Raw genomic sequence first — 19,081 nt, forward strand, 5'->3', positions numbered from 1 at the left:
CAAAGAATGAAAAGAGGATCATTATCCCATCTTTTGTTGTCCCAGCGGCTGTGGTTTAGCTCGGATAACATGACTGCAGTGACCTGGAAGAAGGCTCCATTTCACAGTTCACTGGCTTCAAACACAACACAAGTCTCAGCTGGTTCCAGGCCGACGCCGTTGCCTTTTTACATGCAGCACCTTCACTCGTTCTACACCAAAGATCCGAGTACAGAGCACACATGAGCGTGTTGGACTTAAAGGGGCGACTGATATTCAGCTGGCCGGCGAGCAGACAACAATCTGAAAATGGTCAATAATGTAATACAGTGATGGAATAAATGACATTTTCTCAATAATTTCATAGGTAAATAATTATTGCTAATAATTAAATACTAATATAACATTGAAGAAACACTTGACAAGCCTTTGGAAGCATCCTGCTTTTTAACATTTGCTTTTGTGACTGTGGCATGTGGCTATTTTGAGGCAATAACTGACCGGTACGGTATGTATTTGTGCCATTTTGAAAATATTGCAAACTCCATCATAAATTGCACACAGATCTGAAGTATCTACTGCTCGTGCAGCTGTGTGGGTTGTGATAACGCATGATAAAAAAATGCTACATAAATGAAGTCTGACGATCTTTTAAAAAGAAGGCATCCACAAGTCCTTGCCTCATGATGATAAGCTGAGACGGGATGAGACGAGTTTGCATGTTTTCCCTGTGCATATGTCGGCTTTTATCTTTCCAGATTTCACAATCTCCTTCTACTGAGTCTGACTGAGTCTGTTCCTCTGTGTTTATGGACTGGCACCGTGTCCACTGTGTACTCTGTAGATAGCTTCAGCACCTCACTGACCCTCCGTTACAAAGCACTGTACAGAGGCTGGATAGAGAAGTTGAGTAAACACACACACACACACACACATGCATCAATGCACAACAAAGGGGTTCAGGGTAGATTCAGTTTTGAGGTATTATCCCTGAATTATATAAAGCTGCATTGAAGATGGATGGAAGAAGCTCCACACAGTAAAATAATATTTACAGCTTCAACGCCCAAATCTATTGGTTATGCTTTGAAAAAAACATCTCAGTAAAGCTGGAGGAAGGCGAGTTAGTGTTCGCATTAATAGTAAATTATCAGAATTTCTCCTACATCATGTTTATTATGACTTGAAATCCGCAGTATATATTTATGTCTGTATATCTTGTTTTATGTTTATATGAATTCCCTCCCCTGCGAGGGCTGAATATTTCCCCGGCTGTAGTTTTACGGCCGAAATGACGAAGGAGCTCATCTCAAACTGAGTTTGGGGAAAAGAAAAACATGAACAAGCTCTCACCAGAGTCGCTCCCTGAGAGTCCTGCTGGTTGACCTCCTCTCCTTGTCTCACCAGCTCCTGAATGTCTCCCAGCATCCTCCTCTCCGTCGACGCTCGCGTCTCGTTGATCATCTCCTGGGTGATGCCTGTCAGTCAAACACACGAGCGGGCGCAGACTTAATGATGAGGGAAACTGTTTTTTCCTCTCCGCCGTCGGCTTTGACACGCAGAAAAAAAGCTGACACGGACCGCTTATGATCAGAGGGAAGGACAGAAAGGCGTCTCGGGTGTGATGAAGCTGGGATGCAACGCATGGAAATCAATTTAATGGGTGAGAGTTATATGGAGAAAGCTGTCTTTTTTTTTAACTGACAGCAACACCACCTTTTAAATTGCTCTCGATGTTTCCTATCAGCCGCAGTTTATACTACAGTTTCTACAAAAACAATTTCTCTGCACAAACCGAGACAAATCAGCCTTCAGGCTTCAAAGCAGAAAAAAGGTTTTATCAGCAGACAGCAACTGACTTTTTTCTTTTTTTGCTGTTTCAGAGTGATAATACTGTAATGAAAGCAACAAGGACTAAAATTCAAGCACATGTCAAACATATTCAACACAATGATTATATTAATATTTCTCTTTTTTTCCCACTTATTTGACAATTGTGGACAATTACTAAAGAATCACATTTAAGAGATTGTGTGGAATTAATTAATATTCCTCAAGTTATTTAGCGTGTAGTGTTCAAAGCTCTACTATGAAGAGCGGTCAAAATACCTTCTCACTGTTATTTATTCAGAAAAACTGTACTGCGGATTATCAACTCATTCCAGAGTTTTACAATCTATCTGTCAAACAAGTGAAGTTTCTTGCAGAACAATTGTAGGCATGAGAAATCAAGTAAGGATATCTATGTCAACATGAAAGAGCCGCAGATTTTTATCAACAAAACATGCAGATTACACGCAAATCATCAGGCAAAAAGCAACATTCTGTTGCCAAAAGAGAGAAATGCAAAAAAAAAAAAAAAAAACCCTGTCATTTTAAGGCTGCAGATAAGCTGATTGGTGGCTTTGATAGATGTTAACAGAAGAAAAATAAACGTATATTTAGAGCATGAATGGCAAAATGCTTGTTGTGGGTTTTACATCTAATGCTAAGTTAAAAAAAATCATTCAGATTTTTGAGTTGATAAATAATCTTTAAACAGTTTCCTCTTTCCTCTGTGGTCTGGTTTGATGTCGTTCTCAGACAAACACTGACACAGCAGTGCGTCCGCAGACAGCCTGAAGTTATTCTCTGACAGCTGACCGTACCGCACAGTGTTGCTACGAGCTACAGTCATTAAGAGCCAACAGAAATGTTGCAGATGCAGCAATCTGACATGCTGATCAAGGTTCCACCAGTGCTGCTGCAAAGCAACGTTTCGGGATCACATCCATACTCTGCATTCCCTCAGGAGTAAATTTCTGGAATTGAACACAAATGATTCCAGAAGAAAAGCAAGATTCTACCTCACTTCTTTGATAAAAGCAGTGGTGGTGTATGTAGATAACTAGTATCTTAGTGGTTATCTTCACCAAATCAGTGGAGAACAACATTGTTCAGAGCTCTATAAGTTAGAATATATGTTACAAGGTTTTGGAATTTCTGTAAAAACAAGAAATAACTTCAGATCGATGAAGTTTCTTTTCATGCTTTATTTTTTCTTGCCATCTCTGTGCAGATATCTGTTGAGTTTCACCCAGTCGGGGCTCAGGTGACTCACCACGACTCTAAATTCCTCCTTTAATCCGCTGCCCTTCTGCCAGGTAGGACTCAATACCGTGACCGCCACACTCCAGTGAAGAACTGATCCTCACACGGCTCAGCAGTAATGTGCCGTGCAGCCCAGCAAATTGAAAGAAGTGTCAGATTAACAATGGTGCAAACAGGCTGTCAGTCGAATATGTTGGTGAACTCCACAGTGACTCTGATCTAAAAACATCTCCAATCAGTCCAAATGTTAATACAACATTGTTTCATTGATTTGTAACTGCGAAGGCTGACCTGAAAGTGAAGTTAATAACTCGCACAAATGCACCTTTGCTGTTGAACACGTTGAGGTCAATCCACTGAAAATGGTCACATAAATTGAAGAAGCAGACAGGCGTCAGCCGACAGTGCATATTTCATTGTCAGGATTTGAGCACGGTGACCTTTCCCGTGACGCCGAGTAATAAATTGGGCGAGCAAAGCTGGACGCAACTCTACCCAATATTCCAATTCCAGCATTTTTAAAGTTGGACTCCCACTTTCAGAGTCATCTTCCTGGTGTGAGCAGGTGCCGGCGCGCATGTGACGGCCACCGAACAGAGTGAAGCGAACTAACAATTAGACTCACAGCTGGAGGCTGTTTACAGGCTCAGAAATCAAGGCCGTGGATAGGCCGTGTTTTGGTGATTTATTGAAAACCTCCAGCAGCTGTTTTCTTTTGTTTCTGTCTGGACAGCGGCCGCCTGTCTGAAGCTAATGTCATAAATCCCACTCTGTTTATGATTTCACTGCAGCGATGCCCCACAGCTTTGGAAATACCAATACTGATCTCAGAAATGTAAACAGAATGCACATTTCATTGTCAAACCGCCACAGCGGTTATAAATATGAAAACAAACAGCTCATCGCCACAGTATCAAACATCAGTTCATCATGCTGCAGTGTTTCTGGGCTTTGACTACAGATGTTCCCTGCAGTGTGAAAAACAGCTGCAGAAAACTGTAATTAACTCATTATATCACACAGAAAACCAAAAATCACATCTGAAATGCACACAGCTGCCATTTCGACAGCTCGTATATTCATCCATCCATCTTTCATTCAGATTTACTCCAAGATCCTGATGGACTGGAGTCGATTCTTATTTTCTAAGTTTGAAGGCAAGGCACACCGGGGACAGGTTCTGAGTTGATCACAGAGGGCAGACAGAAAGACACACTCACACACACACTGATGGACAACGCAGACTGATCTAAACCTGCAGTTAAACATGCATTAGGGGTTAATGGGTGATTCTAAATTTGTCTTTCGGTTCTATTCAGCCGTGATACGTACTGGTGGCAGCACCCTGAAACCCTCTGCTGAATGAAACAATAACGAAAATGAATACATGGATCGTATTTGTGCACGATAAGGAACAGAAACTACAGTATGATTCAGGAATAATTCAAAGTGACAGTTGTATGGAATGAGCCAGAACTCTCAGATCGATTAATACGGTTGTCTATATCGTAACTCTCAAAATTTTGAGTTTCTAGAATAGACAGGCACTTGTCACATCCTATCACAGTTTGTTTTCTGATTCGAAGAGGGAGTCAGTGTGAACCAGCTGATGTCTTTCCTGAACTTTTGTGGTGGAAGCACAACACTCCCACCTCCATAATAATCCTCACGCTTAAATATCTGCAACAACAATTTACTTAAATGAGCTAGAAGTTAAATCTAAAGCCACGAGCCGCTCATTTTACTCCCCTTGGCGAATCATGCATAATCTTTCCTTTGCAGCGTCAATATAGGCAGCATAAAATCCTAATCCTTTAATAAAATAATAACATTTTCACTGGTGGCATTTCATTTGTTACATCCTGTCATAAAACACTGCGTGCCACAGAGGGAATTCATAATAGCTGTCAATCTTTAGGCGGCAGGAAAATGTGAAAAACAGCATCCTGCTGTGCGCACACTTCGATAAAGTAAGGACAGCGATGATTCACAATAGCGCCTTTAAAAACACTGCAGTGAGGATTTCAGGTCCTCTGGCTTTCATTTCGATTTGCTACTGTCTCCGCGCAGGTTTGAATGTTGCTGGACATAAAAAGAAATCAGCGGTTTGACTGCTCTGAAAGCCTGAGTGAACAGATCTGCACTGCAGCTCATCATCACGTATGAACCGGCCTCCTCTGCAGGGAGGGATCGAGGCGGTTGATTAGTCAATGTTGCATATCAAGCGCCGCTCGTATATGTGTGTGTGTGAGTGTGTGTGTTTGCACAGGAGCATGCGTGTGTGTGTGTGTGTTAGCGAGAGTGGTTGCCCGCACACCCTTCCCCGCAGCGTCTCTGGAGAGAGTTTTATCCTCCACTACGGCGCTGGCAACATTACGGGAGCAATTAGCGGCGCCGTGCTCCCTTTGATCAGCTTAATAATCATTCTTCTCACCTACTGTACCGCTATCTGCATTCTGCAGCTCCACAGATCCTATTGTAAGCGGAGAGCCTCATTTTCATGCGCCCGTCTTTCTCCTGCGGGCCCCTTTTCTCTCCCTCTCTGTGTGTGTGAGTGTGTGTGTGTGTGTGTGTGTGTGTGTGCCTCTTGTTGCCTCACATCCAGGACGCAACCCACAAATTACCCTGTCATGTGTCTCATATTCTGTTCTCTTAAAGTAATTAAGCTTGTATATGTTTTTAGCGCAGCACTTAATAAATCAGGTCTTTTCTGACCTTTTATTATCCAGAGGAATATAACAAAACCCTCATGATGATTCCTGCTTCTGTTTATTACATGCATCATCTCCACTCATGCATTTGGGTCTTAGTGCAACACTGAAGGGCACCTTCACCAAAGTACTGTCCGTTAAGCACACACACACACATGCACACACACTATCTGAACAGCAACTCACAGCTTCACACATGTAAACTAAGCTGTGTGACTCAACAAATGTGTTTTAACCAGCCTGTGGTTTCAAAACCTAGATTATTGATGCCACATTAACACCAGTGTATAAAACTATTTTGGAAAAACTGGTAAGAATTCACAAATATTAATACAGAAAAAACAATAAAATAACAAAAAAAATATGGCTGGAACAAAGATATTTTTTTGTGTAGAGAATCTTATTTCTTATTCCCAGTGGTATCGTAGTTAAGTTACTGGAGAGGTGTATGCTCTCAATGTGCACGTGTGTACTTTCTCAAGGTGCTCTGGTTTCCTCTCACAAGTGCTTGACGTTAATTGGTGACTCTAATTTACTTGTAGAGTGAAGGATGCAGTCTGCATTTAGCATTAATGACCTGGGATTGGCTCCAACTCACCAGTTCAATAAAGCGGTGCAGAAGATGGATGGACATTATTACCTATTGGAGCCTGAGCGCCATAATGCTGATTTATCCCGGGAACTAAAGCTTCTAGCTAAGCTAGATCCAGGTCCTGCTGGGAGGAGAGTTTGCATATTCTCCCTGTGCATGTGTAGGTTGGGTTTTCTGCCACAGTCCTATAATATGCATTTCAGACTAGTTGGTGATTCTAACTTTTTTGAAGGTGTGTGTGTTTCTCTGTGTTTTTGATCTGCGATGAGCTGACAGTCCACAGTGTGTACTGGCTGATGAGAGCCACTGCAGTCAGCTGTGATCTTCCTGGTTCTATGTTGAATTAATCATCAGAGAATTTGGGCAGATGACTGCAGAAGGTAAGTAAACACTAATAGGGTGACACTGACACATCGGGGGAAAGTTCAGCTACGAAGCATAGACAAGGCTTCAGTGAAAAGAAAATCTATATAGATAAGAGACAGATTTAGTTTGGACAGAGGAGAAGCTGGATAGCATTTCACCCTGAATGAATTAAAGAATCATGAATATACGATAAAATAAGCATGACTCAAAATCAGAAGGGCAAAAATATCAGTTTGACCCAGAATTTCAGGGAGCAGACAGTGTTGTTCACAGCCTCATGATGTTTGTCCAGTAAATATGAAGCTGTTGTCTGCTAACTGAGCGGCTCAACAGTCAGACTGCAAATGAGAAAAGTCTGCTCAGTCTAACAATATCAGCCTGTCCGCGAACAAGCGAGCTCATAGAGGAGAACATCATTTCTCTCTTGTTCCAAAAATTAGTACAAAGAAGACAACCGAGCCTTTTTATAGGTCATAATGTGCCAGACCGTTTCTTGGCTGTTGGGTCAAACAGAATTTAACAAGTTGACAGATTTGTTTCATTGACCTCTTTGAACTTTCAAATTAGGACAGGTCGTCGTCGACGGTCCATCACGGGACAGAGACAACCACACACACTCAGATAACAGCAGAAAAGCTCAGGCACACACAGTGAGAACATGAAAACTACACACAGAAAGTATAGTTTCAAATCCAAACAACTCCAAGATAATTCTGTTTGTACATATTTTATCTGAAATTGAAAGAAAAAAAAACTGTTACTCTAGTCACGACTATTGATGGCCTTATTATTATATAATTTTACAGACATTATCCTGTCAACAGCTCCTTTCTGATTTCATTTGATCACTTTATTCCATTAATTTGACAGATTAATTTTTTGTTTGAGCAGTTTGAATTGCATTTGGCAGTTCAGTGAGGTAGATTCTGTTTATTTACTCTGTTTCTCCTTTACAGCTACTAGATATTACTATGCACAGTGTGTAATCTGTTTTTCACTGCCAGTGAAGACTTGGCAAAGTTTTCAAGGGTGCAAAACCCACATACTTAGTTTTTCTGCACTCATACCATGAATGCACCATTTAAAATATTAAATTAGTTTTGGAAAAACTCCATTATTTCCAACTAATTTCATTCATAGTTTATATCTTGCACTGCTGATGCACAATTACTGTTTGTTCCCATTTGTTTTCCTTGTGGAGTTCCTTCAGAAAACCCTTGTTTCAAGAGCCAAGTCACATGACAGACTTTCTCTGAACTAAAAAAAAATCCCTGCGGCCAGATCTGGCTGCTTTGTTGCCAGCTGTGCTCGCACATGCCTGCTTGAAGATGTGACGCTTTATTGGGAAACAAAACCAAAACATTGACAAGAGCTTAAATGCAGGAGGTTAATTTTACTCCACTTGTAAAACGCCGTCACCACAAATCTGTTTGAGTGAGTCTCTCTGTCACTCAGACACTTCTGGATCGCAGCTCCGTCCCTCAGCTTCTTTCACATACAGCCACTGGTGTCAAGGATAAATTTCTCCGTCGGAAGCTATTTACAGTGACACCGCATGAACATACAGTATCTGAACACAGATCCTGTGAGGAGAAAGAGTCGTGAGAATCTCTGATTTATTCCGAGTGTCCATCTTTAAACTGTGTGAGACATTAAGTGCTTTCTGTGGTCGTAAATCTGCTGCCTTCGTCTTCGGCGATCGATTCTGCGGTGAGCAGACTTTAAATATTGTCAATATATTTACAACGCAAAGGTTACGAAAGCGTCACAGCTCCCTTCATCGGATGCTGGTGATCGATTGTAGGTCGTCGTGGAAAATGCAAATGGGATCGCAGAATCTGATAATACTCGTGAGAGCAGCTGTAAAAACGCGGAATATTTTCAGACTGAACCTCAGCTGCCAAATATGTTTAGTGGCGGAGTGAAATAGACCGCCGCTGAGAGTTCTTCCCATATTTTGGTGTCCTTTCAGTGATTAGCATGCATGTTGAGTGGAGGTAACCCAATAACTGTAAAACAAGAAAAAAGAAGTTTATAAATGTCAGTAACATCTGCATAGCTCACATGAGTCAAGCACTGGCTGTTCTTCAGTTTGTTGGTGCCATTTCTTCAGTTTTTAGTACCATAAATACATAAATAAAAGCTTGGTGAAATTCTAATTGCAGCTTCTTTTCATCGGCAGGATGTGGCTGCGTATTGTGAAAAATAAATGCAGGTTTCAGAGACGCTGAATCTGCTTTCAATAAAAGCTCTTTGCAGAGATGCACAGACGCCACCAGGTAATGCATAATGAATGGAGTGAAACTAAATCAGTTATTTTGAAAATGGTTGGATTTACAATCCATTATTATCTCTTTGGACAGTCTGTCTGGAGTGGACTGTGCCCTGACCCTGACCCCGACCCTGACCCTGACCCTGACCCTGAGCTGCATGCTGCTGTAAAGAAGAAGGAAACTGGAGTTACACACCACGTCCATAAACTCATATCAAATGTGACTTGGGTCATTTAAAAAATACGCTCAGAGGCTCCAGTTCAGTTGTGCAGGTTGAATCCTCTACATTGCCTTGTCCATCTGTCAAAGTGCCTTTAAGCAAGACACTGAACCCTAAATTGATCCCGATGGAAGGCGAGTGTTTGCGTGGCAGCTGTCATGTCACCACTGACGTGTTTGAATGGATGAACATGACTGAACACGACCTAATTCTTACCCTTTATATTTCACATCCTGGCTGAGCTTCAGGTTGTGTGAAAGAAATCTCCCTGTAGAAACAGTCACTCATCTGTTGATATGAATGAGTGAAGCAATTAAAAACCAGCTACTATCTGATGTTTTAAGATCGCAAATTAAGTTATTAAAAAAAATTTGTCAGAGTTATAAGGAGTAGAAAAAGTTGAGCCTTTTGGTCAGACTGAACAAAAGTCAAAAACATCACAACAAAAATTATTCCCTTCTCTACAGTGTCTCAAATCCAGAAACAATTCACAGTTGCAAGTTTCTACTTTCTAGAGGGCAGAAGTGGAGAGAATAATCCCTATGGTTTTTATAACAGCTCAATTGGTAATATGACCATCACAATTCAACACACAGTGTAATGTTATCCAAGACTGCCATGAGGGTTTGTCAATAAAGCGATAAAAATGAAGATAGTTTCAACATTTTAAATGATAGACTAGTACATCAGTAAATAATGGATTTTCTCTACACACCAGGTTTGGACCAACTCTGCAAATAGTATCAGATCTGTGCAGTTTCTTTATTCACATGCATTTCTCCAAGAATCATCAAATCATGCAGAAGAGGACTTTCAGAGTGGATCATTTAGCTTCAGCCTGTCAGCTTTGTGTCATGCATGCGGCCATCGAGTGGCCATTTCACAGGCTTTTAAACAAGTCGCCCATAAAGGCATGCGGGCTGTGTTTTCAACCTCAACTAATGGATAGCTTGTTTAACTGCTGAGTTACAGCCGAGACACTAAAACCCACTGGCCTCAGCTTTCGGATGACAATGGCAGGCTGGCATTGTCGTCACAATTGTGAATAATAATACTTCAAGATGTGTGTAATCATTAAAGGTGTAGTATGTGGAGCTTAAGTCATGTGGCTTTTGCGTGGGAGGTGGTAGTAGTGAGGAACTGTTTATTTTCAGCCATTTTCAATGGATAATTAAAAAAAAAAAACATACATAAAACAAACAGAAAAACACTCCAGTCCATGTTGTATTTACCACTTAAGCAGTTTTCTTTCATTAGCCAGTTTCAGTTCAGCCAGTAATTCACCTTCTAAACCATTCTATCCATCTTAGGTAGAAGTTTTTAGTTTATAACATATTACACACCGTGCCTGAAATAGCAGCGGTACAAGTCAGACTCTCAAAGCAGTCACAGCACGAGAATGACAAGTCCCGCCATTTATTCAAGAGAGCAGAAAGAGGAATTTCCATCAGCCGGGAGCTACAGTCAAACGACTCTGTTCACAGACTCTTTGTAGTCGCCTTTTTTTTCCTGGTTTTGAGAACATTTTGTTCCGTACCTCGGTTGGCCATGGCCGTCTCAATGATATCCAGTGTCGGGTCGTCTTCACACAGGTCGTAGGGCATGTTTCCATCAGAGTTGACAGCCAGTAGATCTGCACCGCTGTGGGAGACGAGCAGATGGAGGAATCAGTCTGTTCGTTTCTTTTTTAATACCGAGAGATGTAGGAAATGCACACTATTCACGGAAGAAGAAGACATTTGGAAAAGGATTGGCACTGTGTGTGAACCTAATGCACTTAAGAGTAAATTGAACTGAAACACGTCTAATCAGAATCCAATCTGATGCAAGTGTTCCAATAAGTTTTTATTCTGATTTCCCTTGGTCCATATAAACACAGTGAGTCACTAATACGCGTGGAAAAAATATTGAATTCATATCTTTAAACAAAATACGAGGAAAACTGGGACACACAATCACAGTTCTGTAATCACTTTGTGATGGACTGTGGATGTAAACTGTTTTTTAAAGTCTAGCTGTCCAAAGAAAACAGTAATCACCAGAGAGAAAACAGTCTGTATGTCATGTCTGTGATCAAGTGTAAAAAATACTGAAAGCTACTGATCCATAACTCAGAGTGTTGGACAGAAATGACAAAACAAATCTCTGTTAGTCAGATAATTAATGGAGCTGATTAAATTCTTACAGCCCAGAACAAGTTGGCAGCCAGTTTTTAATCAGTGGTTATTTTTCTCTGGATAATGAGTCCAAGAGACAACATGAGCGGTTTGACAAGTTGTGCACGTCAACAGATGGCAGCAGTGCGTCTCCACGATGTGTCTGAATGTGTGTTTCCGCTCCTGCAAGCTGTGATCCAGCTGAAAGTGTGCACACCTTCAGCATGTTCAAGTACCTGCTTCGCCTCTGTGGTACCTTCATCAGGATTGAATTAAATCCTTAATAAATAATAAATGAACTCCTGTGACTTCACATATTTGCAGAGGTGTCATATAACATGAAGATGAACAAGGGCCAGATTTTGTTTAATAAGAGCTGCATAATAAAGATGGATCACAAACCGTTACATGTCTCACTGCTGGAAATAATTCAATATTATTCTGTACTGACTGTCATTCGGAGTATAATGGGCTTAATCAGGGATATCCTTTATGCACACATTTGAAAAAAAAAATCAATCTTTAATTAAATAACGCCTTTCTCATAATGAAATGCAACTCAAAGTGATTCATAAATGACAAAAAGGGAGAAATATTTACAAAGACACACACCTGCACACCTGTATGTGTGAGTGTAAAAGCATACAGACATTCAAATGTGCGTGCACAGACACACACACGTCAGTCGTTATCTAAAATGTATTGAAGTGGGGGAAAAATAGATGACACTCGTTTACATTTCCATTGCCAGGTGCATTATATTCCTTTTTTAACCCCTCAAGGTGCATCATTTATTGTCGTTTAAACTCGAAAGGTCTATTATTTAAAGCTCGGTTACACATTAATTCAAGCTCTTAGAAATTGCCTTCGGTTGCCCATCGGGAACGATGAGCAATGCTATACCTGAAAAACCTCCTGCAGGTGCAGCGAGATGCAGAATCATCTTAAACTATTGTGCATTTAAGCGTTGAAAATATGTGTGGAGCTGCTCGGCTCCACTCATCTCTCCATCTGCTGACAGTCGTCAATTAAAACGAGTCAATGCGTGAACTTTAAACAAGAATTGGTCGGTTGCCAAACTCTGCTCATGCTGGTAATCCAGTTAACAGCTCAATTACCTGGTTTCACACAACATTACACAACTTGTGGAACTATTTTTTTCTCCTTTATACTGTGACCTGCTGCCCTGATTGTTTACCATCACCTGCTGAGCTAAATCAAACCGATGCATCTCATTGGTTCACATACAAGAGTTTTAAAGCCGTGGATTGAGTTTACCGCAGTCGCACACGTGGAGACAGGCAAAGATCACAATGCAAGCAAATGTGCAGCACATCTGCACGACTTACTGTGCAATGAGTATCTTGACAAGTCCCGCATGTCCACAGGTAGCAGCAGCATGCAACGGCGTCCACAATTCATTGTCCTGAGCGTTAACGCTGGCTCCCCGGTCCAGCAGGATCTTCACCATCTCCTCGTAATTGTCGATGCAACACTTAGGAGAGAAACAAGGGACAACATTAGACTCAGGTATAAAACATTCTGGGCTTGATGTCTAAATACAGAGAAAATAGTTTGTTTTATATAAATGGTTCACCATGTGTGGAGCTATGCTGCCTGAAAAGGAGTTCTACATTATAATTTACGCAGTCGGGACTCCTCTGTGCTGTACGCTTCAGCAGCTTAATCAGCAAAAGGAGGGACTGTATATGTATATAAAAAAAATTGGGCTATTTGTCACCAGAAGCACAAACGCACAAGACATCCATATAGAAGTTGTGCTCTCTGTTCAAAGAAGTAGTGGAGTGAAAAACAGAGCAGAGGATGCAATCATTCTGACATCCGAACCACTGTGTGGGCTGTTCCCTGAATGTGAGACAAACAGGAGTACACCCTTAACTCTCACACCCATCATCCACACAGACAAGGAGCCAAAGAGAGAAGGATGCTGAGCATTTTCCTTGTTAAAACTGGGTGTGATTGCAGGGCGGAGAGGGAAGGGAGGTTTTGCACGAGGACCATCTTCCAGATCGGGCTGCTGTCAGCAGCAGCAGTTTTCTCCATCAGAGCTAATTGGTGCTGCAGCGTCATGGCGTTGAACAAAATTGCGCTGCATGCTTTTTCCTTATGTCAGAGCGAAGCAACACCTCTAGAGGAGGACTGTAAACTCTCCACGTACACATTTAAATAAGACATTTCCCACAATATACATGTAAAAAATTTCTTTTGGCATAACAGGCTGCTCATAATCCCGTTATAGAGCCAGCCTGTCTGCTTTATTGGGGATTTAAACAATGGGAGGATAAGTGGACTGCCAGCAAAAGCAACAGAATTCAGATAACAGGGAATAAATAAAAGAATCAAGTAAACATGAAATTTATGAACTCCTGAGCTTTTCCTGTTAAAATTATTGTTCGCTAGTCCCCACCCAACAAACCAGAAGAGCTATCTATATGTGCAGTAACAGCGAAATGATGTATGATATAAATAAATGGAGTGGGTAGATTTTTTTCTTAATTTTTCATTATGTCTTCAGTATGTCTTATCGGTGAACTTACAGGTTTGTGCTTTATACTGGAAACATTTTACACAGTGCAACAAAACAACAGCACAGTAAAACACCTTTTTTAAAAAAAAACTTCTGGGACAGGAAACATTAAAAGGACGCAGCTCAGACTTCAGTGGCTTCAAGTTGGCAAAGTGCAGCTAACTCAACATTAGTAATGCCGAGAACCTACGGTGACCGAGAGGCTCATAAAAAATGCAAATAGTCCTCTGGATAGTCAAAGTTTGTTTAACTTTGGGGAGAAAAAAAAAACTGTTCCCTGTGTGAATGAAAAGAGTTCATTCAAATGAAACTAAAACTTTGAGTTTTACAGCATTAAAAGTTCTGGAAATAGTTACGAATGTTAAATTATATTATTCCCTGCACCTCAATACAATGAGTACAGTTGGTGAGTAGATAATTGTTGACAGTTATCTGTAATGATTTCTAAAGAGAAAACAGATAAAAAAAAAAAAAAAAAAAAAAAAACATATATATATATATATATATATATATATATATATATATATATATATATATATATATATATATATAAATGTATTTGTTTGGTCCCTTTTTGATACTATATCTATCTCTGAGGATTTTTTTTTTTTAATGAGGATGGAAAAACTTTTCATTGAGTATTCCCACGTAGCGAAGAGGCTCACTGTATAAACCTTGAGAAGCTGAGCTGCAGAGAGAAGGCGGTTTTTCTTTCTAGTGGATTTACATGGAGAGTGAGCTGAAGTGCCATCTCTGGAGGTTTCTAGTATCTTAGAGAAGGAGCGAGAGCGGCGCGAACAATAATGCGGCGAGAGACACAAACATGAATATAAACCAACAGCGGGGTAAAGCGAGGAGGAGCAGAGAAGGAAGGAGGTGATGGTGGGGTGGCGGGTGATTAGAAGACAGAGAGTCACTTTGGGAAAAACAAACAACAACCGCAGAGCCTCAGTTCTTCAGCATCCTGTCAGCACCATTTACATTTAGTTCCTGCTTTCATGAGGTTTCAGAACAATTAGCAGCCCACGCTTTCAAAACTGTATCAAACCCTTTGGCTCATTAAACACAAAAAACAACATTATGGTAAGTAAATGCACAAGAAAACAGTAAACGCTGCTTTTATGACTGGATACACCCCTCGGTAGTACCGAGCGTCAGCTCACTGTGGCTGTGGCTGTGATGATCTGATGGCTCAGACAATCAGCTGCTGTAATCCAAAACCCCTCCGGCCTTAAAATCTCTCTTCTCCCTCACCAACACCTCATATCTTACTCAGCCTGATAAATGTTTAAACTGAACACCAAAAACAACCATTTAAAAAAAAAGAGAGAGAGAGAGAATGTTATTAAGCTGCGTTAACGTGAGGAGAAACATTCTCTGGAGTTTTGTGGCTTCGACCTCCAAGGCTGCTCAGATAATTCAGCTCAGACTCAAGTGTGTTGGGGGAGGATGTAAATTAATACACAACACAGGGGAGGAAATGAAATTACTGCTCAGATGCAGAGGAGAGATAGCTGGGATGCAGATAAGAGGTGAAATACATGCAGAGAAAAAAAACAACAACTAATGACTGGAAACACGACTGACTGACAAAGACATCCTGTGGGGGACAGATCAGTCGAGGTGAACGTCACCAGATTCTAATCTGAACTGACAAATTAGCATTTTCCCCAAATAGAAAGACGAAAATGAACTCACATATATTATCTACGTAGGAATCTGTCAAGCCGTTTGTACAAATGAAGTGATGCAGCGAAACTTTCAGTCTGAGTGTGAAGATCCACTGTACGTGACAAACATCGTCTTTAAAAATCCTGCTTAAAGCTTCAACGTTTGAAAAGTCTTCAAATTCTATTTTATTGGGTTGAATTTTGAGCTTAAGTGTCATGAACCTTGTAGCTGGAAGGACATCCATCATAATGATCCAAGTCTAAATCCATCTGCAAGCACTTAAAGGAGCAACTAGATGGAAACTGACTTATAGTTTGGGCTGATAACACCTTTTTTATTTAAGTGATGCTGCTATAGGTTTAGACTACTAATGAATGTTGTTTAAAGCAACAGGTCTTGTAGCGATCAACAATGTAATAAAGGAACCACTGATGTAATAACCGCCAACAATGTAATGGCCACTTTGAAAGTAGTAACAATTGAAATTAAGTACTAATATTCACTGGAAAACTCTGCCTGGTAAAACTTTTTTTCCATCTTCCTTTTATGAACTTTATGAGCTCACCGAGTTTCTAAATTTGTGATCTTTTTTTTTGCTTGTGCTGCACCTCAGAGATCCAGATATCAACAGCTTCATCTCAAAAGTAAAACAAGCAGTGTGATTTGACAAACTCAGACTGAACACGGAGCGTCGAAGCGGTTCAGGGTGATCATCTGACTCGGTGCCACAGACGGTGCAATGCCACTTTGGTCCTTCCTGGAGTCATCTGGAGAAATTTCACCATTATTATCTGATGTGATGTTACTATAAACGCTGTGATATGTAGATGTGGATGAGCCGAGCGGCGTGGTGCTGAAAGGAGCCAGGCAGCGCGAAAATAAAAAGAAACACATGAAGGCTACAGTCTGGAGGTCCTGGATCCAGTCACAGAGCACAGCAGGGGGCGCACTCAAACGTTTAGGAGAAACTGCAGCAGTACTGGAAGAACTTTGTTGTAGTGTAGGCAAAGTTAACATCTTTATGGTCACATATGCTGTGATAATTTTTATAATAGAACAAATGAGGAGGAAAAAGAAAAGCTTTCTTTGAGATTAGTTTGGCTATTTTTCATTATGTCTCCTCAAAAAATTAAAACAAAAACATTCTGAGAGAAGGTTTTCCTCCTGACCTCTTGACTTCCCCTATGGGACCATTATGAGGCTCTGGCAGCCCTCGGAGGAGGCCCCCCGCCACATGTTGAGAACCACTGCCATAAGAAAATATGTTGGTGGCAGTTATAGCTGAGCTCAGAGTGTGTGCTCAATGGATGTGAGCCAATGCAATGTCCACAGATCTCGTGAAAACGCGTGTGTGTGTGTGTGTGTGTGTGTGTGTGTGTGTGTGTGTGTGTGTGTGTGTGTGTGTGTGTGTGTGTGTGATTATGGTTCTTCTCGTGGGCACACCAAACCATAGGGTCACAAACTGTGACATCCCCAGGAGAAAAATCATTACTACTCCTCTAAAAATTAATAAAAAAAACAGTGTCAGCATTGTGTGTGTGTGTGTGTGTGTGTGTGTGTGTGTGTGTGTGTGTGTGTGTGAGAGCGCCAAATCTGACTTCCAGAGTAAAGGTTACAGATTTCCTTTTCATTTCTGTAACTCAAGGAAAATGAACAGCTGCATAAAAATGTCAAGAACAAGACTCTTCAGAGACATAAGCTTGTCAGAGCTGACGTACGGACGGACCTCCACAGCAGCGGCCCGCGGCAGTGGCACCACAGATGCCATCCAAGACACGGGAGGCTGCAACCTACACAGCAGCACAACAAGCAGGCTAATCTCCCCTCCTTCTCAATAAACCCACATACTTCAGCCCACCTGCTGGCCGACTGCAAGGCTAATCTCTTAGTTTCTCCTATGGAGGAAAAAACACACATACTTTCGCCCACATGCTAACAAGCCAGTAATCTAAACACAATGAAGCAAGCAAAAAAATAATGTGCTATTCATGGAAAGTATTCATACAGCGATGGGAGTGTGGCCCAGACAAAGGCCCGGATTATCCCCGTACGGCTGGAAAACAACAGCAACAGTCTTGCTGTGACCCATAAGTGGGCTGAAAGGACTGCAGTCTGGGTCGAGAAGCCAAAAGACAAGGATACAAAACTGGAAAGGAAACTCCGCACAGCTGAGGGCTAAAGAGACACTGGAAGTGAAATACTGAGGCACTAAATGAGAGACAGCAGGGCCAGGTGGCTAAGAGCATATCTGAGGCTGCAGGCAGGCCGAGGTTAAAGGAGCAAAACCAACTCATGCAAATCGCAAAGAGTGAAGGAGGCACGGTGAATAAACCCGAGACGTCAAGTTCACCTGTTGGGAATTAGACCTAAAAGTCTAAATGAATTGAATCTGATGGGCGACAAGCAGCTGAGAGTGTGCCGTGTGCCTCCGCTAATCACCGTTTGGACCACTCCTGCATGTCAGCCCCTCTCTTGTTCTGTTCTTCAAACACAGAAAATCAAAGTGTGAATGAAAACACAATTATGCTCAAGTTAACAGTGATTTTTCAGCTTCCTATGAGTTTTTCTGCAGATCACAATGCTCAGACTGTCTGTGTATACACACACACACACGTCATACACACACACATAGAATAATTAACAGGTAAATAAGTAAGAGTGATAGCTAAACAGGATAAATGCAGCATTAAGACAAAACCCCCCAAGCGCAATAACTTGGAAAATTAGAGAAAATGTTAGTCCCAAAGAGCTGGTTAACCTAATATTTCAAATTACAGACTGTGCTGAACAGTGAGAAAACTTGAAAGGCAGACATTAGCCTCACTTTACAGAGGGCAGATTTTTTTCACTGCATCAATAATTAACAATTAGAGGTTCACATCAAACCTGCCTTTCTGAGTAAAGATTGTTGAAAAGACAGTTTTCACACTACTTAATGATTTTTATGGCACAAAACAATTAGTTATGTGTTTTTCAGTTTGGACTTAGGTCAAAGCACAGCACTGAGACCGCACTTATTAAAGTGCTGAATGACATTTCTGTGAGCAGCGAGGCACAGGCAGACCTATGGTTATAGCCGAGTCACCCGCAAGCCTGAAGTCTGCTTTTAGACAGTGGGAGGAAAGAGCACAGAAAGGTCAGGGGCAAACCACAGGTATTTTCTGTGCCAACCAATTCTCCTCTGAGTGACCCAAAACCTCAGATGCCGATTAATGGAGTACATCTTATTTTTGTTCATATTTTAGCTCATTCATTTGTATTGTACCTGTTCTCTTGGTTCTTCTTCTGTCATCTCTACGTAAACGTGCGAGCGGTTAAATTACGAGCATCAAACATTTTCAAGTGTGACTCCAGCACTATGGAGATTTTCTGGATGATCAAACCCACTCAGCCACGCCGGCGTTCCGGAGCAAGAAACAAAGAGCCGGGAGCCGGTGAACAGCTGCACCGCGGCCGAATGTGGGACGACGCCAGG

At 41.3% G+C, this 19,081-nt stretch overlaps 1 protein-coding gene across 2 annotated transcripts in view; it reads right to left on the reverse strand.

The window, feature by feature from the left end:
• The window catches only part of ppp1r16b (protein phosphatase 1, regulatory subunit 16B), a 97,105-nt gene that overhangs the window by 10,564 nt on the left and 67,460 nt on the right, over positions 1-19,081 (reverse strand). For both annotated transcript variants that reach the window (XM_030091487.1, XM_030091488.1), the window contains exons 4-6: positions 12,737-12,882; positions 10,769-10,872; positions 1,333-1,457 (exon numbers count right to left, since the gene is read on the reverse strand). In XM_030091487.1, coding sequence (XP_029947347.1) covers positions 1,333-1,457; positions 10,769-10,872; positions 12,737-12,882 — 375 coding nt within the window. The remainder of the gene's footprint in view (positions 1-1,332; positions 1,458-10,768; positions 10,873-12,736; positions 12,883-19,081) is intronic.

Source organism: Salarias fasciatus, chromosome 5 (genome assembly GCF_902148845.1).
Source record: "Salarias fasciatus chromosome 5, fSalaFa1.1, whole genome shotgun sequence".
Taxonomy (NCBI): Eukaryota; Metazoa; Chordata; class Actinopteri; order Blenniiformes; family Blenniidae; genus Salarias; species Salarias fasciatus.